The sequence below is a fragment of the Mollisia scopiformis genome, assembly GCF_001500285.1.
Source record: "Mollisia scopiformis unplaced genomic scaffold LY89scaffold_5, whole genome shotgun sequence".
Taxonomy (NCBI): Eukaryota; Fungi; Ascomycota; class Leotiomycetes; order Helotiales; family Mollisiaceae; genus Mollisia; species Mollisia scopiformis.
In genome coordinates this window covers 1,079,048-1,100,404 of record NW_017263585.1, presented here as the reverse complement: position 1 = coordinate 1,100,404, position 21,357 = coordinate 1,079,048, and the positions used below count along the sequence as shown (strand labels likewise).

The 21,357-nt window shown below is 47.3% G+C and overlaps 9 protein-coding genes across 9 annotated transcripts; 2 read left to right on the top strand and 7 right to left on the bottom strand.

Moving 5' to 3' along the window:
- Positions 1 to 2,107: 2,107 nt before the first annotated feature.
- Positions 2,108 to 2,800, bottom strand: LY89DRAFT_577871 (ankyrin; the record flags this gene model as incomplete). The annotated part of the gene is made up of 2 exons (XM_018208918.1): positions 2,108 to 2,431; positions 2,651 to 2,800. Coding segments are annotated over 2 exons (474 nt in total), but the record flags the coding sequence as incomplete, so codon positions are not given.
- A 2,113-nt stretch (positions 2,801 to 4,913) lies between these two features.
- LY89DRAFT_730035 (uncharacterized protein) lies at positions 4,914 to 5,787 on the top strand (the record flags this gene model as incomplete). Its single annotated transcript, XM_018219430.1, has 5 exons — positions 4,914 to 5,024; positions 5,082 to 5,236; positions 5,408 to 5,472; positions 5,526 to 5,693; positions 5,750 to 5,787. 5 exons carry the CDS (start codon positions 4,914 to 4,916, stop codon positions 5,785 to 5,787), a joined length of 537 nt encoding a protein of 178 aa, XP_018075602.1.
- A 311-nt stretch (positions 5,788 to 6,098) lies between these two features.
- Positions 6,099 to 6,808, bottom strand: LY89DRAFT_561961 (uncharacterized protein; the record flags this gene model as incomplete). Its single annotated transcript, XM_018208469.1, has 2 exons — positions 6,099 to 6,562; positions 6,664 to 6,808. Coding segments are annotated over 2 exons (609 nt in total), but the record flags the coding sequence as incomplete, so codon positions are not given.
- A 721-nt stretch (positions 6,809 to 7,529) lies between these two features.
- Positions 7,530 to 8,663, bottom strand: LY89DRAFT_609778 (class I glutamine amidotransferase-like protein). Its single transcript, XM_018210531.1, has 4 exons — positions 8,213 to 8,663; positions 8,039 to 8,154; positions 7,788 to 7,969; positions 7,530 to 7,724 (listed from the first exon to the last, which is right to left on the bottom strand). Exons 1-4 carry the CDS (start codon positions 8,504 to 8,506, stop codon positions 7,600 to 7,602), a joined length of 717 nt encoding a protein of 238 aa, XP_018075600.1. The 5' UTR covers positions 8,507 to 8,663; the 3' UTR covers positions 7,530 to 7,599.
- Positions 8,664 to 9,228: 565 nt separating this feature from the next.
- On the bottom strand, positions 9,229 to 10,589 carry LY89DRAFT_430859 (uncharacterized protein). The gene has a single exon (XM_018207469.1). It carries the CDS (start codon positions 10,233 to 10,235, stop codon positions 9,543 to 9,545), a length of 693 nt encoding a protein of 230 aa, XP_018075599.1. The 5' UTR covers positions 10,236 to 10,589; the 3' UTR covers positions 9,229 to 9,542.
- Positions 10,590 to 11,189: 600 nt separating this feature from the next.
- Positions 11,190 to 12,640, bottom strand: LY89DRAFT_430873 (uncharacterized protein). Its single transcript, XM_018207471.1, has 3 exons — positions 11,865 to 12,640; positions 11,717 to 11,803; positions 11,190 to 11,666 (listed from the first exon to the last, which is right to left on the bottom strand). Exons 1-3 carry the CDS (start codon positions 12,248 to 12,250, stop codon positions 11,390 to 11,392), a joined length of 750 nt encoding a protein of 249 aa, XP_018075598.1. The 5' UTR covers positions 12,251 to 12,640; the 3' UTR covers positions 11,190 to 11,389.
- Positions 12,641 to 13,897, top strand: LY89DRAFT_430856 (uncharacterized protein). The gene has a single exon (XM_018207468.1). The coding sequence runs from the start codon at positions 13,031 to 13,033 to the stop codon at positions 13,718 to 13,720; it is 690 nt and encodes a 229-aa protein (XP_018075597.1). The 5' UTR covers positions 12,641 to 13,030; the 3' UTR covers positions 13,721 to 13,897.
- A 1,021-nt stretch (positions 13,898 to 14,918) lies between these two features.
- Positions 14,919 to 15,593, bottom strand: LY89DRAFT_778835 (uncharacterized protein; the record flags this gene model as incomplete). Its single annotated transcript, XM_018222246.1, has 1 exon — positions 14,919 to 15,593. The coding sequence occupies one exon, from the start codon at positions 15,591 to 15,593 to the stop codon at positions 14,919 to 14,921; it is 675 nt and encodes a 224-aa protein (XP_018075596.1).
- Positions 15,594 to 16,855: 1,262 nt separating this feature from the next.
- Positions 16,856 to 17,895, bottom strand: LY89DRAFT_694815 (uncharacterized protein; the record flags this gene model as incomplete). The annotated part of the gene is made up of 2 exons (XM_018216729.1): positions 16,856 to 17,446; positions 17,497 to 17,895. The coding sequence occupies 2 exons, from the start codon at positions 17,893 to 17,895 to the stop codon at positions 16,856 to 16,858; spliced, it is 990 nt and encodes a 329-aa protein (XP_018075595.1).
- Between the last annotated feature and the right edge of the window lie 3,462 nt (positions 17,896 to 21,357).

Sequence of the window (21,357 nt, the reverse complement as noted above, 5' to 3'; positions counted from 1 at the left end):
TTCTGACAGGCTCAGGGGTTCAGATGGTGAGGTAGAAACCGAGCAGTTGGACATCGTGCAAGTCTTCACTCGTCTCAGTTTGGCAAGGCAGCTTTAGAGGCAGACTGCGCGAGGGAGGCTGAGATGCTTCTGAATGTCATTGGAGAGCTGCAGGGCAGCTTCTGAGGCGTACGGGATGGGCCTGGAACGAAAAGGCTGTGCCGCTGTCGTTTATTAGGCAGGGCTGAGGGTGCATGGCCAGGCCCAGTCCATCCACCTAGATAGTGCTCACAGCGCACTGAATACTAACATGGAACCATATCGCTAATACATCCTAGGAAGCCAACATTCACCATTTTGTCTGAGCTACACCTATGGCTTTCGCTCCTCCGCTGTGGCAATCATAAATTGACTTTTGCAATGCCATCCCGCGCAGGTAAAAGGTTCTGGAGAGCTCGAGGAGCCAAGGTCCAAAATCTTCAGCCGGACTACAATACCCGCTGCAGGTGCCATGATAGCGGTAGTGGAACTTTTAGATGGGTGAAGGACATGGCAGATGGAATAAGATTCGAATACAGAACAGAATGAAAAGAACACGAAACTCGGGGTATCTGAAACACTATGTCGTGCCACGTTACACAACTAACCAGAGTTAGTGGCCAGCAACTCGTTGAGGTGAGACCGACAATTCTCCAGAAAAATTCCGTCGTCCAGCCATTGTCTTGTTTCTAATGTATTTGAAATGCATGAAAGCAGTTCCTCAAGTAATTCACGACTCTAGCTCCAATATCCTAGCAGAATTCCATTCATCCAAAGCCTCCTGCCGATATTCCTGAAGCAACTTTACAATGCCAAAATTCGGCTCAAAGTAGTCTTCCTTGGCAATTCGAAGAGCAGAGGCGTAACGTCTCTTTGTTGGAAGATGGCTGTCAGCCCCAGCGTTAAGAAATAGCTGCACTATATCTAAGGCGCCGTATATAGCAGCTGTCTCAAGAGGAGTTCTGCCAAAGACTGTGCTTTCCGGTCCAACAGCATTGATATTAGCCCCCTTTTCAAGCAGAAGTTGAGCGATTGCAAAACTTCCGCCCCTTGCAGCGTATTGAAGAGCTGATCCTTGGTCTGAGTAGAACCCATAGTCATATATGTGTGGGTCTGCATCAGCTCCATTATCTAGTAAGAGTTTTACTGCTTCTAAATGCTCTCCAAGCGTGGCAGCCATGAGAGGCGTTATGTTGCATTTCCAGTATTGGTTCACTGGTGCTCCTCGTTCCAGAAGTATGCGGATAATCTCCAAGTTACCGTCACTAGCAGCAATTTGCAGTGGTGTGTCCTTCGGTTTATTGACTGCTATATCCACGGCTGCACCGCGGCTCAAGAGAAGTTTGGCAACTTTGAAATTCTGACTCGCGGTGGGTAAGTGACTCTGCCTCAGAGCAGCCTCAAGCGGAAACTCAACATCACCTGGGGCAATAGAGTTGACATTTGCACCTCTTTCCAGAAGCATGGTCGCCATCTCAACATCGTTGGATCTTGCTGCTAGATTTAATACAGTAACTTTGAATCTCGAATTCTTGCACAAATGTGCTGGGGTGTCAATATCGGTGCCGGTGAGTAAAAAGTCTATTATGTCAAAACGTCTCCACCTGACGGCGGTATGGAGAAGTGGTTCCAGATGCTCTTCCATGCGGTATGCTCTCGCGGCAATCATCTTTTCGAAGAGATAGATCACTACCAATGAGTCGACTGGTGGGTTTGAGGTGATTGACATGTGCAACATCGTAGCCCGTTCGGAAGATGATCGTACCTGTCCCAATCTCCGAGGTCGATCCCACCATTCATCAAATTTGTCTTCCACTAAGTCGTCGTCCCTCGGTAGCTTGAACCAGCAAGCCTCGTCAACTACTTTGGCATCAATACATGCTCCTGAATTTACTAGATTATGCACTGCTTCTATATTGCCTCTCTGAATAGCATGGCATAATTGAGTTCTTGAACAAGCAGCCTCATTTTCAAGCTCTGCATGTCCAGATTGGACAACCTGAAGAACATTTGAGTCGCTTCCTTGTGCTCTTGCTGCTTCGATCACGGCCATTAGAGCTACTGCGTCAGGCCTCCAAGCTAAGGGTTCCAATTCTGCGCCGAAATCAAGCAGAAGCTTGACCATGACAAGATTCTTATTTATCGTCGCAGTCAACAAAGCTGTTCGAGAAGCCTCATAGTTTGTCGCCGAGGCGTTTACATCTGCTCCATGTTCAAGAAGAAACTTTGCAGTATTGACGTGTCCGAAGTGGACCGCAGCTTGAAGCGCTGTCATGGCACTTTGACCTTGTAGTGGCTCGTTGATGTTTGACCCTTTCTCAAACAACAGCTGCACAATATCAGTGCGGCCTCGTGCTGCAGCTGCCTGGAGTGCCGTCCCTATGAACGACATCGTAGAGAAGTTACTAAGCTCCTCGATGGTAAGGTCGGATTGGAAAACCTCATCGGGACACACTGTCTGAACATGAACATCTGCGTTACCTTCCAAGATGAGCCGCAAAATCTCTGTCTGGCCACCAGACACCGCGAGGCTCAGTACAGTCACCTTACCCCAGCGTTCATCAATCAAGACTCTCCCCCATATATCATCTACCAACCCACTAAAGTCTCCCCAGTTCCCGTCTACGAAAACGTTGACGTTCGCACCAGCTTCGATCAAGAATTGTACCATTTCAGTGTCTCTCCTCTGAATAGCTGATAGTAGGGCCGAGTCACCAATATTCTTGACCCTGGCATCTTGAGAAACAGTGACAGCCACTTCTTTAGAAAGTAAATTTGCCATGGTAATTGATTGGCAATCTCGAAGCAGTCCTGCTTTGACCCTTTCCAATTGCTTAGTTGTGAAGATATCAAGCCCAGATTTCAAGAGTAATTTCGTCATCTCAACATTATTATCCCTGATAGTGTCTGATAGTAGGGATGTCGAGCGTAACACAAACTCTTGTAAACCATTGTCTGTACGTAGAAGGTCTGCCACCAGGCTCTCTCGCCCGGTTCGCAATCCAAAACGGAGCAATTGAAACCGGAATGCTTGAAGTGTAGGCGATTGATTTTGGAGATTTCTCATACTTTGCATTGGAACATGGTCCGCAACCCAGTGCATAGCTTGATTATATCTCAGGACATCAGACGTAAGTAGACTGTTGGAACAGAGGTATATGATGATTTCGACTAGGCGAATGCCAGCAGAAAGCTGAGGAGGTCCAAGCAAGGTATCTAAAGTGATGTCTTTGTCGCCTGATTCTCTTTCTGGCATATTGGCCAGCATCTTGGGCAAGAAGTACTGAATAGCCTCCAACTCATCTAAAGTGTCGCTGGTTAGAGAAGCAATAACGTTGCTGAAGAGAAGTGGTGCGAAAGAACGGATGATCGTAGGATTGCGCCTTTGGTTCGAAAGTTCCAAGGAAGATTCAGATAGCGTCTCTTCCCTAGATAAGCTCATGAGATCACCCACTGTATCAAGATCGTCAAGCTACATGAAAGGGTCCCAATGATTGGACGGCTCAGCATCAAAGATCTCCGGTTGGAAGAGAGTTTGCTCACTGGCTGCAAAACATGGTTAAGCTCATTCAACTGGCGAATATTCTGATGACGTATGAAGTACTTACCCAAGTCTATTAGATGGAAGAGGTCTAGAAATTGAAGATATGGGATCTGCTTCTGCTGTCCATGGTACGCTGCGTCTGAAGCAGAATCAGCGTGATTAGTCTTTGGCTTCGATCAAGCTCTTACTATTGCATTGAGTCTCCTTGTAAGGATCATTTGAGACCACAAACATAATGACAACATCGTCACCATCCTCACGCGAGTCATTTGTGGGCCTGGCCTTTGAGGAAGAGGCGATTCTGGGTACCTGGGTGAGTGATCTCCTTGTATTAGCCGGTCGGCTATAGAGAGGAGTGTGAACAGAGATGCCGTTGGGTGTTGGCGGGGCAGGCGAAAGGTTCTCGGTTCTGTTCAACTCGAGCATCGGGAATTGATATCTAGCCTTCTTGATTTTGCTGTCTGGTACCTCTTGGCCAAACAGAGTGACTAATGTCGGCTTTCCCAGGCCTTGGCGTTTTGCGACTTTGCATAGGATATATTCCCAGCCCTCCTTGGAAACATTCTTGCTGAAGTTCCATTGAGGCTCTTTGAATTTCCTCTGGTATTGGTTTTTTCTAGGAAGTTGGTTAGGGTAATAGCTCTAGCGAAGGAGGAGAGACGCTTACGATGCGATGAACTTGTACTTGGAGTCCATATGTTTCATGATATCTTCGAGCTTCATCCCCTGATGGCGAAAACGCTGTATTGTTGATTTGTGCTTGTTCCATTCTCCCACGGATGGAGGTTTCGTAATCGCTGGCGGCATCGTCTTTGATGGGGAAGTCACGATCGAGGCCGTGAGCTCCAAATGCAAGTCTCAGATAGTCAAAGTAACGAAAGGAACTACAAAGTGTGATACAATCAGTGGTAGACAGACTGATTTCATACTGTGTCGGTTTTGAATATGGCTCTGATTCTAGTCTGAGGTGCTGACGTGCGGTGTGTGCAGGTGTGTGCATGTGCTAAGCCGCAACGCCCGAAATGTGAGGCTGCAGCACCCATGCAGCCCGCTTTCCGATTGGAAGTTGCGAAAATATTATCGTAGCACTATCCAATTTGGTGTACCTTTATCCTTCCGAGTGCTTCAAGTGCCACATCGAGACCGATTCGTGAAAAGGGACTTTCTGAATGGTCAGTTCAAAGATATTAATGGGGCTAATCCTTGAACAGACATAGCCCACCAGCTCAGCTATCTTTACTGGTCATGGATTATATCAGTTCGCCCAGACTTAAGTCTTCAGGGCCAAATGTGGTACTGGAAACCCATGTTGATTCCTACAGTCATTGACCAATCCTAACGCGAGAAAAAAATGCCGGGCGCTCCCAAGTCACAAATCAATCATTTCTCGGCTGCCTCGAATAAGGTCTTCAGGCGTGCCATCATTCTTCGGAAAATGATCAAAAGGGTCGCCAAAGGAAAGGTATCAGCATGCAATGTGCTACAGTCCAGAAGATATATTAGCTAACTATAGTTTCAGGAAGCAAGCAATCCATTCCTCAAAACGATCAAGATCTTTTGTTCCAAAACAGAGACAACGGATGCCAAGATGATCCTCGACACAGGATGCGAAGCTCACAATCTCATATCATATCAAGTCATTGATGATATGCACAAGACCGAGAATATCATTAAGTCTGCACAGCCCATTTGCATCTGCCTCAACGGCGAGACCCTTGTTTCGATGGGTACGATTATACTTCGCTGGAAGGGACGCGGCTTCCGCAAGATCTTCGAGACGACTTTCAATATAATCGAAGACAATGATCTGCCTTAGCAGGACATCCTCGGCGCTGAGACAATTAGAAAGGAGTCCATCTTGAAGTTCATGGGCTTTGGAGGACGTACTATGCTTCCGAAAAAGACGAAAGGTATGAAACCATGAATTACAGCACCTACGCCAAGTTTTAACAAAGTTTCTTAGATGAGAAAGCCGAAGCAGCTGAGCGACGAAGAGAACATGACCAAGAAGTAGCAACAAATGAAGCAGATATAGCTGCAAATGAGATGGCAAAACAGTCGGCTTCAAGCTGGTCCAATTGGGAATGGGACGAAAGTCAACAATCCTACTATCGAGCCAGGCTTATTGGAGGTAGGTTCTTGTCCTAATCAAAAAAGGAGGGTTCCATACACTAAATTGATGTTCAGATGCATGGCAGTACCAATACTCCACCAACCTCATTTGAACAAGATGGAGAAGCATATCACGAGGAATATCGTTTCATAATGAAATTTTTCCCATATACTCTGCTTTCAATATTCCATCACCGGTGTTTTGGCTCCGTTCTTCCTTCCATTTCCTTATGGAGGACTCGATGAGATTTAGCTAGGCTGTATTGCTCCATCCATTACTAGCAGAAATGAAAACAACTTGGACAGCGGCGAATCTTTGTTGTGAGCAAGTCAGTCTCACATAACATAACATGAGATTAGAGATTACCTACGTTGAAGTTGCCATAAAAATCTCTCCCCTCTTAGATGAAGTGAATACAGAAACACAAGAGGTAAACATCAGAGTGAAAAGAACCGTAAGACCGAGACGAAGCTTCATCGAAGACGCAAAGTAAAGTACGACCGTCGCCAAGATAGGAAGTAAGGATGCAACGACGTTCGTGACAAACGATGTATACTTCGCTGCGACGTTGCTCGAATAGTAGTTGATGCCGGACTCAAGATCACCACCGGATTTAGAACGGCGATGTCGAAAAGTGTAGTGAAACCAAGCAATGAATTTCCGACTGAACCATCTGGAAAACTTATCTTCGCATCCACCGGAATTCAAAGTAAACAAATCGTGAGAGTCGAATGGTTGATCAGTTCTACCCCACGTCTCTCGATCTGCTCCGATCAAGGCGAGGTTTCCAAATGCTTCTCTTTCGAGCCAATCTTGTAATGCTCTAAGATCATGCTTCTCTGGGTTCGCTAGTCGACTTATAGCCGATTGCTGCAGAACTGCCTCGTCTACCTTCGAAGTCAGCAGTAGTCATCAAGAAGCCTCGTAAAACTCTTACAGTATTCCTTCAATTTACTGCGAATAGAGAGTACAGTCTTCAACTGTTCACCCGCGTCTCCATCGGAAGGATTATCAAGCCAATACCAATCCTTGGAATATCTAGCTCGATGTCCCTCGGAGGATGTACTATCAGTAGCTTCAAGACGATGAAGCTTTTGTTCGAGATGCACCAATTCTGCTTGGAGGTAAAGTAGATTTCACGTGCAAAGACCACCAAAGCGTCGGAATACGGCGTTGTCGGAGTATTGGGCCATATGAGATGCCAGCTTCGGGTATCCTTCCACATGTTGAGAAGTTGGATTGTTCATATTTTTTTGATATGAGTTTCGTGCCCGATGGCTACTTTGATTATGACCAGAGAGCGATTCATTTTTCTCTGAGAAAGCCAGAAAAGCCGTTGGAGAGCCCGTTCTAGAGGGCGAAATGCAGCCTTGCATTTTGTACACGTCGTCCAGCATATCAGCGAAGGGATTGAGAAATACTGCCTTGCTGCGCATTGCCTCGCACTCGTGCACTTTTTTCATCTTCGTAATTTAATATGGAAGACGAAAGTCTAATATTATTCGTTGTAACTCGTGAATCGTGAGCGAGCTGAGCTCGAGTCTGAATTAATTGTCCTTCATCTGCATTGCGAGCTTAGAGATCCTCATATGATCCTGAAAATACATAAAACACACGCACGACGATATTTAATTATAAATTACAAAAATATTTAATAACGTGCATTAAAAGTCGTTGAAATTATTTACGTATTTTGTAAAATAAAAAAATATATATTAAAAATTTTAAATTTATTTATTTTAGAAATTTTAGAAATTCTTTATAATAAAAATATTAAAAACATTTAATAAATATTAATAATTTTTAACGAATAATTTGCTTGCTTAGAAAATTCGGAGTAAACTATCAATGAATCTGGTCATATTATCACTAACTGACTAGCTCTATGCCGCCTACTTTTTTGCCGTCTCTCTTGTTGCCACACTTACAGCTTCTCGAATATTTCAAGCGCAACCTTTGCAGTGCTCTTTGCACTCTGTGGGTTCATGCCTGTCACAATTCTCCCGTCGGTGACATGGAAGTCGTCCCAGACGCCAGCAGATCGAACATCTATAAGATCCAAAGCGTTAACAGCTAAATTTCCTGTACTTACCAATTCCAGGAGATACGTACACTTTGCACCCAACTTCTCCGCCCATTCATCAATAAGAGGCTCTCCCCAGCTTTGGATAGGTTCCATGATATGCATATCATATTCTCCTTGGGTAGTGAAGCCTGTGATAGTCTTACCTTGAATTACAGACTTGCCTGTGTCAGGATCAATGACGCCGGGGAAGATTGCTGCGCCATGGCAGCTACATCATCCGCATCAGCTGAGTTGTTCAAATGGCTCAGGATATACAGAAGGGAAAGGGGGAACATACACAGCAGACAAGACACCGCCTTCTACCCAAACATCTGTAGCAATCTTCTGCAGACCCTTCGCGTGGGGAAAGTCAATGAGAGCGGCATGTCCCGCACTAGCGAAGAAGATGCCGTACTAAATTGATCATACGTTAGCTACGTTACTGCTTTTCTGCTTCGATTCAGTTAGTTACCTTCTTCCCATCAATGCTTTTGACATTGGGCATGTTGTCGAGTTTCTGTCGAAATGCCCCGCTTACATCCTCCCACTGCTTCTTGTCCTCACCAGCGAGAAAGTCTGGTTGCTGACTCAACCAATCTGGTACATATTTACCTGTCTCAGACACGAGGTCCACTTCAAATCCAGCGGCGGTGAAAACTTGGAAAGGATGAAGGGCTTCGGAGATAAAGAGACCTGTTGGGTTGCCATTGTGAAGGGGGGCAGTGGCGGAGGTGATTGCGATAACCGCGCGGCGTGGGTGAGACATTGTGAAAGTAACCAGGGCTTGGATTGGATTGAAGGCTTTTAGAAATATAGTATCGTAAGATGGATACAGATTGAAGAAGCCTAGAGTTATTTTTCAAGTAAGGCACAGGGGGTGATATTTATATATGAGGTCAATACCGCTCGCAGTTCTATGGCATTCTGTCAAAGTCATGAGGTGCAAGCTCAATCCTTACAAACTCAACCTTATCGTGAAGCTTAATAATGTCTTTGCATACTCAGGAGTTGTTCTCCCCCTTGTCGTCTGGTCTCGCTTGTCTCGTTACGCTCGGTAAGCTCGCTAATTGGCTCGACTGTCTGCACTCGTCGTCTTAGGGCCACAAAAAATACCCTTCCCCGCTTTGCTGGCTACCGCCCAGACCTCCTCTCTCTGGCAGAGGATTTGCAAAGTGGCTGAGAATTTCAATCATCGAGAAATTCGGCCATATGCAAGAGATTGACTCTGCAGTCAGGAACAAGGGTGCCATACAAAAGCACAACTAAGGGATCAGTGCGTGTGCTTTGAATTCTAGGCTCCTATATAAGCATATGCCTCTCCACTAAACCTTAGTTCTAAGTATACCGCCTCGATTACCTTAACGTCCACATAATTCGTGAAGTGCCAGGATCATTTCATTTATTAGGCAAGTCAATCCTAAAAAAAAAAAGGCTTGACAATGCAGGGCTATCAGAATGCGAGTTAAGCATTAAGATTTCTGCATTCATTAATTGGATTGGAAATTGATATAGTTTCTGCAGGGCTAAAACACATTGATTCTGTTCATAGTCGGCCGAGGTAATTCTTTTAGGCTAATAGAAACTCCATACAACGACATGAACCACGCCCCACCCTCCTTTTCTAAAGCGAACAGTCAGATTAACCTATACAAATTTTTAAATGATTTGTTGATTCAAATCATATCTCAGACAGTAAGTGTATTTTAGCTTGCTTGCTCCACGAGCAACGCAAATAAACTCTCAATGACACCAACGTCCCAAGTCCACTCAAACACGCATGCAAATACATAGTACCAGCCCGATCAGATGCCGCAGAGAGCCACGAGAATCCGAATATCCAGCCTCGCCACAGCGGCTCTTATATTCCCAAAGTACATGAGATATCCACTGCCAACAGGCGTTATCGCAATTGCCACTGGTCGTAAGTCGCCCGGTGGTTGCAAGTTATTCGCTGGTTCGAAGCTATAGATCTCTTCCCCAGGCCCAGTACCCATGACAGCAACTGCCACCATGTGACTCTGCTCTGGAAACGGGGATACTGACGTGCCTGTAAGAAGATTCGATCCAGAGCCTAAAGTAAAGACCTCGGATCCAGGACCACAGAGTCGCCATGGCACTCCAAATTCTTCCTTGAAGAACGAGGTGGAAGGACTGGCGGCGGGGTGATTATGAAATTCAAACCCAAATGTTCCTCGACCGCCACGATTAACGAGATAATGACAGAAATCAAATCCAAATATTGCGCGGCCACCGTTTCGGATGTAAGACTTTAGCTTTTCGAGGACAGCTCTGTTCGATTCGTTTGTCAAGGCATGGTCGGTGACTATGATAACCTTGGGGGTGTTCGTATCGAGATATCGGATGGCACCTGGACGTGTTTTCGCGGATTTTACTACCGCATGGGTCATCAGAGATCTGAAGAGGTCTTCGAAACCGTCGTTATCTCGAGAGGCAAGGCGGAGGAGAAATATCTCTGAGCGGTCGGAGGAAGCCATGGTGCAAAAAGCGGACAGCAAGACCTCTGGTGCAATCTCATCTGAGCTTTACAGAGCTGATATATACAGCCACATCATATCACAAAGAACTTCTGCGTGGCTGACATCGTGGGTCTCAACATGGAAGGGCTTTGTCAAGACGACACAAGCTCAGTCCCTTCTCTAGGATGCGGCCTTCTTTGCTTCACGCCTAAAATAGAGTGAAATTCCTTGCTGATTTTGAAACCAGTGGTAGCTGGAGCTGGTCTTGAAAAGAGGTCACGTGCCAATATTAGAGTCCAAGTTGTCTCATCTTAAGATTTCAGAAGCGTTACTAGACTTAATTTAAGAGTGAGGTAAGTGGTTGTTAGCATTGGTCACGGATAATTAAGCAGGATAAAATGAATATCAAGAAACTGAAGAAGAATGGCACAGACCGAAAGTTATATATTGAGCTGTCGAGGCGTTATAGTGCGAGGAAAGAGTAAGAAGACGACGAAGCATTCGGGAGTATATACTTCAAATAAAGGAGCAGAGATAGGGTGTTGCAGCCCATACGTCAAGTACAAAAAACGTCAAATAGCAACGACGACCCAAACCTCATTCGCAAAAGTGAATCGCCAACAAACTCCTCAAGCACCGAGACAAACGAGTAAAGACAATCATGTAAGCAAAGCAGCAGAAGTAAACAATCGTTAAACCAAAATCAAATGCAAGAAATCATGCGACATGAATCTATGGACCGTGTTGTGCATATATTCCGTTCCGTTCCCAGCTGGAACCTCGAGTCATAATGAGTGGCATAATGTGTACCATCCAGATACAGCGTTGCCGCAGGTCCTACGCCTTCAGATTTGTTTACTATATGGCTTGAATGATGCAAGACCAAAGAGAACGCTTCTCGACATCCCGGGCGAGAGCTGGGGCTGCGTCATACCTTTAGAACGATGCCACATATGTGTTCTAATACCTATCCTCCGGCAGTTAAATGGCCAAGTCAAGCTCAGACACAGACCTATATCAGTTAATGACAGCGATGATGCTAATCATCAATATCGGGAGTGCTAGCTTGACCATTGACCCAATGATCGATCTTGAAGTTTGATCGAAATGCTTTGCTTTTTGCTAATGGTGATGAGTGATGATGGTGATAATGATGTTTCGTTCTTCGATATTTATAGTTTGATGTTGTGAACCGCTCCTAACTTGGGTCTCGGAATTGCAGATGAGCCGGGATGTATCCTCTTGATATGTCTTGCCGCATTGTCGAGCCTTGAGAAGGCTGGCTTGCTAGAACTTCGGCTGGCTCTACAGCTGTCAATGGGACAATAGTACCCCAGGAGTCTCTGATGTGTATCCATATGGCGTTCAAGATCTCTTGGAGTAGCAGCTGTATGTTGACAAGTTGGGTTGGGGCAAGCGTGCGGCTTTATGTGCGTATCTAGGTGTTTACTAACAAGAGTGAGTATTGAAATCTTGCGACTAGAAGAGATGGCACTGACTTGAGACTTGCTCTACCTTCAAAGGATCTTGCACACCCGGGCCATCTACAATCCACTGCATTGATTGTGTGCGATCGAACGTGGTTCCTGAACAATTTCTCAGTTTGGTGCCTAGAAAAGTGGTATCAAACAATGAATGGTAACTTACCTCCGTTCCGTTGAACTGCTAAAAACAATCCCACATTGTTCCCAAAGACAAGGTAAATTGTTGTTCGGGAATGATGACCTTGACTGCCTGACCAGCTCGCTTTGATAGTCATCATATCCTTGCATTCTTTTCCTCGGGTTTGCCTGGAGGCTTCTTGCTGCGACCATTGGGGATGTGGTGACGGGACTTGCCATTTCGATCTCGCTCGCGGTTGACTCCACTAAATCGATGTCTGAGCCTGAAGGGGACGTAACAGAAATCGTAGATGGAGTAGACAGATATGACTTCTCAGGTGCTGTGTGCAAAGACTTTTCCGATTCAGGCCGGGCATCTTGGAGTAAGAGAACAGAGGTGCCTTTAGGATTCTCATCTCTTGGCTCGGACATGAGCCAATCCTGAGAAACTGGCAACTCAAGCTCCGGTAACAACGTGGTTCGATCCAATGTGTCCAGAAAATTGAAGGTATTGCTTAGAAGCGGCGACGCTGTGGGTTGACCACTGCTTAAATCCCAGCTTTGGTCTAGCTCTTGCCAGAAAGGTGAAGAAGGTTCGAGTCCAAGTAATGAGTTGTGAAAGGGTAGATCATCAAACAATTGAATATCGGCAAGCGAAACATCGAGGGGTATATCATCATCAAAAGAAGCGTAAAAAGCATCGAAATCGAACAAGCATTCAAGGTCGTCATTGCAAACTACCAATTCATGATCACGGTTCTGGGATATGTCGCAAGGGCCGGGCTCTGCAACCCGACCGTAGAACGGCGGGAGTCGAAGATGTGAAGGCTAAAAGCCACTCAGGGCCGGATCGAAAGTGCTGAGGGGAGTACCCCGAAGGGGTTCAAGGTAGATGAACTCCAATGCTGGGTTTTTGATGAGCGTGGACTTGTTGGGTGCAGAAGCTTCTTTCGAAGGAATTTCGGGAGGCCTCCCGATTAGTCATCTTACCCTTTGGGTCACCGAGTGATCGACAGCCTCACATACTCACCAGCCTATCATGATCGTGTTTCCTGAAGGCTCAGCTTGAAAGGATCCCTTCACGTGGTTTGGGAGGCCTCCTGCTAGCCTGAGTGATGACTTCTACAACAAACATAGCTCGCGCAAACAAAGTTGCGCGCTGAGGAGCGGTTTATTAGCGATCAACCCGAACGTCCAAATCTTAGGTACTTCATGGATATGTCTAAGGAAGCTCCTCCACGATCAGAGACATCGCTTTCTTTGGTAGACGACAACATAGCCTTAGCACTGATCGATGGCGAGCGAAGGGCATTGAATAACGAGCCAGTTGGCTCATGGTTTGGACTTGGACTGTCCCCATGGCAAGAGCTCGAGCTCCATTTCAAGATTGTGGCATGCCATGCTTCGGACTTGGCCTATATTCTACGACAACGAGCCTTTCAGACGGTAAAACTTCAATGGAGATCTGACTATTTTGCGTGGCGCATGCGGTGTCTAAGTCGGATGTCATTGGCCATGTATCAAACGATTCACGGGTCTGGTCGAAAGTCAAATTCGTTCCAAGATTCCAAAGACTTCCTTGCCACGAGTGCAATTGTCAGTCTCAAAAATTGCATCAGGAACCTTCAGGTATTCGGTTCGTTCTGCCAGGCCATTCAGCACCAATCTGGTATGGACCAAACCTCATGGTCCATGGTTGACCTTGGAGATTGTTCGGACGAGGAATTGGCCACTGGAGCTGAAGAGAGATCATTCGATTTCATGATACACAGCGCAGAGACATGCATTTTGAACGCTGCGAAACTCGTCTCGGAAGCGGCAACAGGGCAAAAGGAGTTGTATGACAAGATCAGCTATCATACGTATGTTGCAAGTATAGACTTCTCAGTTGGCGTTTCCTGATCCATGTAGCAAATATGAACTCACCAGAACACTGGACTACGCTCGAGTCCCCGACTTCGATCTCGAGATCGCCACAAGCGGCGACGGTATTGTTAGCGTCAAAGGGTTGGCTCGGAAAAACGAGGAAGTAGTCATGTTGGCCAAGCGACACCTCCCCCGTGCTATCGAAACAGAACTTGCAGAGTTCTACGGTAACGTTGAGAAACTCTTTTTAGAATGCCAAGAGCCTATGTTACTGGACTCAGCATCACGCGTCTCTCCGTTAGAGGGCATTGGATCACCTCTTCTCCTAAAGAGTAACACCAAACGTACGAGAAACCAACAACTACAAGGCACGCTCGTGGTCTCACTCAACAACATTCGACCCAGAAAGAGAAGAGTGAACGCCTCGAAGAAGAAAATCGTGCTTTCACGAACAAACAGAAACTGGGACCAAACACTCATTCCTTCTCATGATATATTGCTGGTAACTCAAAGACCTTCAGGCGCAAACACCACGTCGCTAACCGTATTCTGGTATTCCGAGGCTGAGATCACCGGCATAGAAGCACCCAGGTCGTACAAAGTTGAGAACGTTGAGATATTCTTCGATGACATGGAGTTGTTGACGATCTGGAAGACGAAACTTGCGAGGATGCAGGCATGGGTAGTTCAAGCGCTTGGCAAGTCTACAAGCCAAGTGGAAGCAGCAGAGTATAATCGAGGGAGGGCTCGAAGTGTTTGATCGGTCTTTCTCCAGGTATTGGTATTTGGGTCGGGATGGAGGTGAACGGCACATTCTTTTGCATGCCCGTTTGAATGGTGATGGAGTGGTTACTCCCAGCAAAGAGAGGAATTCGCATGATGACTGAATGGAAGTGCGCTAGACGAGACGCATTATTTAATGAAGACACGGCTATTACAACTGAAGGAAGGAGCATATCTGCAATCACGTGAACTTGAACTGACCGCGTAGTGGCCCTGAACACAGCAGCGGAAATAACATGAAGGGTGCAAATGCAAATACGAAAAACGACTAGACGTAAAATTGTAAAGGAATTGCAGGTATAGAATGTGGGGCGGTGGATATGCATATCTCTCAAGCACTTACTAATTCTTTTCGTGAATCCAACATTCACTTGCCCAACACTAATGAGACTACCCATTGTGCATAATGACCAACCCAGACCAGGAATATTCTCCTTCATCAGCCTTCAAATCATCTCTTAACCCCAATCCCAACAAATAACCCATTAACCTCCCTCACAAGCCCATCCTCTCCACCCATTCCCCTCCACTCCACCTCAAACAACCCTCTCGCCTCCTCCCTCCTCTCCCTCCACTTCTCCCTCCCCCTCGTCAAGTCATCAAAAACATCCCCTCCCTCCTCCACACCCCAAACTCCCTCCTCCCCCATTCTTCCCAAAAACTTCGTTCTACTCGGAACCTCCTCCCACGCCTCCGTCTCAATTACCCTAGCATCTAGTCCCGCACCCTCCATCATCTTTCTCAAACTCTCAGCACCCTCCACCCACTCCCAGTCCCCTAACGTTTCTACTCCTACCATTTTCCCGACTCTCGCTAAGGTCTTGATACCCAGCATAGCCCTCGGACAAGGAACATCACAAACCAACCTCCCACCCCTCTTCAACCACCTCTCCACCCACCCTTTCATCGCTTCCCCCGGCCTATCCAACAAGACTAACGCTGAACAAATGGTAATGACATCAAACTTTTCCTCTTCCTCTTCCTCTTCCTCCCCTTCTCCATTCCCTAATTCCAACCCCTCCAACCCCTCCAACGCCCCCACATCCCCCTCCAAAAACCTCACCACCTCCTCCCCATCCACCCCTACCCCTTCCACCCTCGCCTTCTCCCTCGCAACACCCAACATCCCCGCCGAACAATCAACACCGACAACCCTTCCCCTTTCCCTCCCCATTTCCCTCCCCATTTCCCTCCGCCTTTCCCCCCCCCCATTTCCCCATTTCCCTCCCCTTCCCCGTAACTCCCAGAAACGGCAAAACCCCAAAAACAACCAACCCCGTCCCACACACGAGATCGAGCAGCGACTCACCTTCTTGAGGCGCGGCGTAGGATATATACTCGTGCGCGAGGCGGGCGTGGAAGGGTGTTGCTGTGTCGTAGGTTGGGGCGCGGTGGTTGTATGCCTGTGTTAGGGTGGGGTTGGGGGACATTGTTGAGGAGGAGGAGGAGGATGGTAGAGAGTGTGCGTGAGAAGGAGAGAGGAATGGAGGGTTGATGGGATGTATATATGGTGAGGATTCGATAGGAGGTTGAGGATTGAGATGGGAAGTGGTGTGGGGAAGGTGGGGATTGTGAAGTGAGTATCGTGAAGTGAGTATCGTGAACCAACACACCAATACACCAACACATAAGAACTTCAATATCCAACAACACGGAAAAGAAAAACCAAACCTTTTATACACACAACCAACCCACTCCACAAAATGATTTTCTGACAAATCCCAAGAAGCGGCATCTATGCAAAGACCAAATAACGATCAACATCAAAACCGCATGGCACCTCGTGGCACCTGGCTCGCTAGTTCCCTCCCGAGCGGGAGATCGGCCAACGATGTGATTGACCAACAGATTGACCAGATGCGGTAGGTGATTGACTGGCAGGATCTATGCATTTGAATGAAAGTCGGAGTTATTAGAAAACAGTTTTTGGCGTTAACTAAAGATCGAGAGAATCCAAAGCCACTTGGCCGAAGTCACCAGTCACACCGAAACAACAATAGCCAAAATTCCGTGTTGTAAGAATCCAACTCATCATTCTATACATTTCATCACCCCCTCCCTCTCCCTCATCCATAAAAATATATACAAGAAATTAAGCACTACCAAAGAACCATATTCTCGAATCGAAGATATCAAGAATCGAAAATTTCCAAAATCCAAATAAGTAAAACCCAAGTTTATCGATTCCCACTCCCTTGTTGTTGAGAGTGGGAAGATATATAAAACGTCCCATTTATCCAGGGAGATGTTGTAAACGCCGAATATATCATATCATATCCCTATTCCTTTCCCTGTGGGGTATAGACGCCAGCCAACCAACCAACCAATCCGATGTGTACTTTTCCATCCAAGATGCAACCATTCTCTCTCATCATATATATACTTTATTCAAAGCAACCAACTCGCGACCAACAACACTAACGCGAACAAGCCGACACTCGGGCCCGGTAACGACGACGGTGAGCCGGACGTGATGGCCGCGGCTAGACTCTGGTTCACGAAATTCGGGCCGCATTTAACGTTCACTTGCATCGCTGCACTCACGTAGTCGCTCGCTAGCGCGCTACTACGGTCGGAGCTCGCGGCCTCGAAGACGGACATGGTGTTCTTGAGACAACTATCGCACGTCGGTTGACTTCCGCCAACTAGGCTTACGTTTAGTGGGAGGAAGTAGATGTAGCTGTCGGTCGGGTTGCTGCTGTTTGTTATCGCGTCTGCGAAACAGTATGCCGACGTCGAGGGGTTGCGCAGGCACGATGCAGAGTACAGAGGTCGGTATGCGAGGAGTCCCAGACGGGCTTGTTGGATTGTTGGATTCTGAGATGCGAGGTCGCTCGAACAGGCGGATGTGCTGGTGATGTTGCTGGCAAAGGAAGCCATTACTGCTGAGCAAGTCGTTACATTTGCTGCGCAGGAGTAGTCGAGAGTTTGAGTGATTCGAACGAGAGATTTCGAGGCTTGGAAGAAGGAGTTGGAGTTCTGTTCAGAGTCAGCAAGTGTTGATAACTATCTTATGAATAGAGGCATACTTGGAGGAGGAGAGAGAATGGCAGGCATGATTTGAAGGTGCTGTTCGAGAGCATAGAGGTCATGAAAGATTGACAGTTGGTGGTAATATTATTATTGAAGCCGGTATCGAAAGGGGTTGGCAGAGAAGTGGCCGTCTCCGTCGCCGCAACGGCAATGCCGCTGGACGTAGTAGTAGGCGCCAGCGTGGATGTCGATGTGCCTTTTCCAGTCGACGACGACGACGATGATGAAGAAGAGTTCTCGGTGTTGCGGCGGCGAAGATCGTCGGCGGTGTCCAATTCCCAGTTCTTTGGTTCAGGTGGCGGACTCTGATCAACCAAAATGGTCCCTGAACGAGCTAGACGAGCGAATGTCGATCCCAAGAGTTCCGTAACGTCGTCGGGCGACCGCTCAACCATCTCCTCCTCAATATATATCGCTGCCGACGAGAAGGTCAGGAAACATGTCAGAATTATTACCAGGAAGAGCTGCCGTGTTTGAATGGAACAATGACGAAGCCAAGATGCGTGTTCGTGCCGGTGGGTAGGGGTGCCAGTATGGTGCGACGAGAGTTGTGTCGAAGGAGCCCTCCTCGGGTCGCTGGAGAAACAGGAAACATCGATCAGTTGACATTGTTCTTCCATGATGGACATAGAGTCGATGATGAGATATCTCCACGTCTATGAGGGTTTTTATAATCGTGGTTCCAGCATTACTCGCAGCGGCAGTCGACAATAGGTTGTCGTCCCAAAGATGTCGACTTTCCAAAATGGGATACTCAAATTCCGAGAACAAACAACCAAAGTCCTGGGAATCCGTTCAGTACAAGAAAGAGTACACAGTTTTCGTATGATCCCTTTTCTTCGGAGGCCGTTCCCGCAGAAGGTCTGTATTGGGAGGATGTCGCAGGTAGATCTCTTGCCCTTGAGGATCTCAGCCCGGTAGCTGTTTGTCGTGGGAACGTCAAATTATATGTATCACCCAAACACACCGAAAAAAGGATCGTGAAGGGAGGTATTGGAGGAGGCGGAGAGCAGAGACCAAACACAACACAGGAAAACGAGTGACTGTAGTTGGTGTCCGTGAGGGTGGGATTTGAGGATCTGGCCGTTCAGTCGAATTCCGTCGATCTCCTCACTCGATTATGTATATAGTCGGAGGATACAGGCAAAATGCAAGGCACATCAGCATTCACGCTCTTCACTCGACAACCAGAATGCGACTACTTTGGGGGACTGCACCCTTTTGTTCGGCCTACCCTGTCCTACGAGTTAAAGTACCCTGTAAATTGGGGGGATGGGGTGCCTGTTGTGGCGCTGTCATGACCTTGTCAATACTGTAGAATATTGAGTCGGCCACCACGGCTACGACCCTCTGTCCTAGTCCTGAGTCTAATCCCATCTCATCCCATCTCGTCCCATCTCGTCCCATCTCTCTTTGGTGCCCTGGCACACCACGCTCTCACCTCTCACCTCTCACAACGACTTGCAGCGACTGCTGCACTAACTGCTTGCACGCATTCACCAGGCTGCTCTCCGTTCCCTCACTGCTGCACCCAAATCTGACTTAGGCCTCCCCAAACGGCCGGGGCTGCAGCACACAATAGGCGGCGGACGTATCATTTGACGCCATGGGGCGCCACGAGCTGCAGCCAATATTGAAATATTGAACGCCGCGACGCCCCGACCAGGAAGTCGATAACAGCCAAAGTAGCCCACCGTCAAACCGCTTGTAACGAGTAACTGTATACAGCCGGAACCCCACCATTGCTCACTTCTGCCCACGATCATACTTAATTGCTTTATCTGTTTCTTCCTGCACGGCAATCAATTCGACCTCGCCTCCCGGATGGAGCAGCAGATGACTTACAGTAGATGACTTGGACGGCTGCCTTTCCCCTCATCTGGCTGGCTGGCTGGCTGGCTTGCTTGCTTGACCCGGGCCCACGTACCGGAGCAGACAGACTGTGTCACAGCAATCACCAGTCTTGCAAAGTGTGAATGAAGCAATTTAGAGCCCACCATCCGACATCCGGACTCCGCCACTCCTCACAGGTCAGGTCCAATCCAGATCAGTCCAGTCAAGCGTGGTGCAGTTTCCCTGGTCTGTGAGTGCCAAGTGCCAAGTCAGGAACAAACTGCCACTGCAATCCACTGCAATCCACTGAAAAGCAGTCCCACTGCCTTACTTTCGGGTGTTTCCTCAGCAAAGTAAGATAGATCCTAGCCTGCAGCCGAACAATGCATGAAAGACTCCCAGTGCACGAGATTTCGACCCTTTTGCGTTAGGCACAAATAGTCGCTGGTCCAGAACACGAGGCTCTCCACCGGCGGCTTCTAGATTCTCACGGGGCCCTCGGACCATTGCCTGGGCCACGCAGGCGCTTGTCCTCATTTGCTCCCAGGAAGAATTGCCGTGCCAAACGAAATGAGCACTAATCGGCAGCCTTACCAATCGAGCGCAAGCCCGGGACAAATTTGGATTCTGGATACTGTACCTATCCAAGGGGAAAGGAAGCCGGTGGACATCATTCGACATGCATTAAACTCACGACTAGTGAACTCAAATCTACGCGATATGCCAAGAGATGTCTGTCTGCACGCATCGGTTGGAGTTGAATATTTAGGAAATATCGACAGCGGGATCTTATTGAGCGGATAGCTTCAACAAAACATCAAGCCAAAACAAATAATACATGTGAAAGCAACTGTAACACAAAACCACTTGGTTGGTAACCGTTGAGGCACTCCAGCTGCACCAATACATAATAAGCTTGTACCTCAGCTGCATCTCGGGAATCAGAACTCTACTTTAAACAAGGCACTACCACATGTACCGGCCGTACCTCTCGGTTCCTATCTCACTCACTCCTTCACTGCAAGGAACCATCAAATTCCCACCACGCGATTCCAACGAGGAAATCTCACCTCACCTCATCATCATCGTTCATATCGACCCCAAACTAATCTAATACTGCATATCCTATTCATCTGCACAAAACCCCTCCCATCCCATCCCATCCCATCCCATCCGGAATCTATTCCCGCTGCAGTCACCCATATTACCTACCTACCGCGCAATCAATTCGGGAGGCAAACACACATATACACATAAATTACATGCCGAACAGATGTTCCGTCTCCTTCCTTATTTTTCGTCCGATATCTCGTTCCGTCGGGAGTTTTCCCTCCTGAGATCGTGATTCGATGATGCATGCATCGCATCGCATCGCATCGCATTGGGCTGCATATACCCCTATCCCATCCTATCCTATGCTATCCCTCTTAATAAAATACTGTACCAGTACACCAACCAGATCTTGACGACGAACACAAGTTTGTGACGCATAACCAGAGAAAGGAAAAAGGAAAGAAAAAAAAAAAACTCTGCTTGTTTGCAAACCCCTAATTCTCCTCATTCCAAGAACTTCTATAGCATTGCCTGCTCATCCTTGGCCACACACACCATCGATGTATTACCCCGGAAAAAAAAAGGCCACTTTTTCGTCCCAAGAAAAGATACGATACAATACAATACAGTACTGTAAGTTCCCAATCTCCATTCTCCAATCTCCAATCTATCGTAAGCACACACTCTCTCATTCACTTCCTCCCTACCATTACGCAAGCCACCATTCAATACACGGGACAGACAAGAAAACGTTGTGCCGCACAGCACATTCCATTCCCGTTCCGTACCTCATCCCATCTTTTCGTCAGCAGCCCGCTGCATGCATGCAAGTATGTGTTGTGTTGTGTGTGTTGTGTGTGTGTGTGTGTGCCTGACTGTACATCGGCGGTTTTCGTCCCATCTTTTGTTGGTGGGAGCTGAGATTTTTTTTTTTTGATTGCACTTTCCAATCGAGAGATCTGGATGTAATC

Bases quoted from the DNA above. Each gene is read 5' to 3' on its own strand.
- LY89DRAFT_609778 (XM_018210531.1), bottom strand. From the start codon at position 8,506: ATGTCTCACCCACGCCGCGCGGTTATCGCAATCACCTCCGCCACTGCC. The intron at 8,155-8,212 runs GTAACTAACTGA...TGATCAATTTAG, and splicing joins AAAGCATTGATGGGAAGAAG to TACGGCATCTTCTTCGCTAG. The intron at 7,725-7,787 runs GTACGTATCTCC...TGGATCTTATAG, and splicing joins GGAGAAGTTGGGTGCAAAGT to ATGTTCGATCTGCTGGCGTC.
- LY89DRAFT_430859 (XM_018207469.1), bottom strand. From the start codon at position 10,235: ATGGCTTCCTCCGACCGCTCAGAGATATTTCTCCTCCGCCTTGCCTCT.
- LY89DRAFT_430873 (XM_018207471.1), bottom strand. From the start codon at position 12,250: ATGTCCGAGCCAAGAGATGAGAATCCTAAAGGCACCTCTGTTCTCTTA. The intron at 11,804-11,864 runs GTAAGTTACCAT...GAAATTGTTCAG, and splicing joins AGCAGTTCAACGGAACGGAG to GAACCACGTTCGATCGCACA. The intron at 11,667-11,716 runs GTCAGTGCCATC...CACTCTTGTTAG, and splicing joins GAAGGTAGAGCAAGTCTCAA to TAAACACCTAGATACGCACA.
- LY89DRAFT_430856 (XM_018207468.1), top strand. From the start codon at position 13,031: ATGGATATGTCTAAGGAAGCTCCTCCACGATCAGAGACATCGCTTTCT.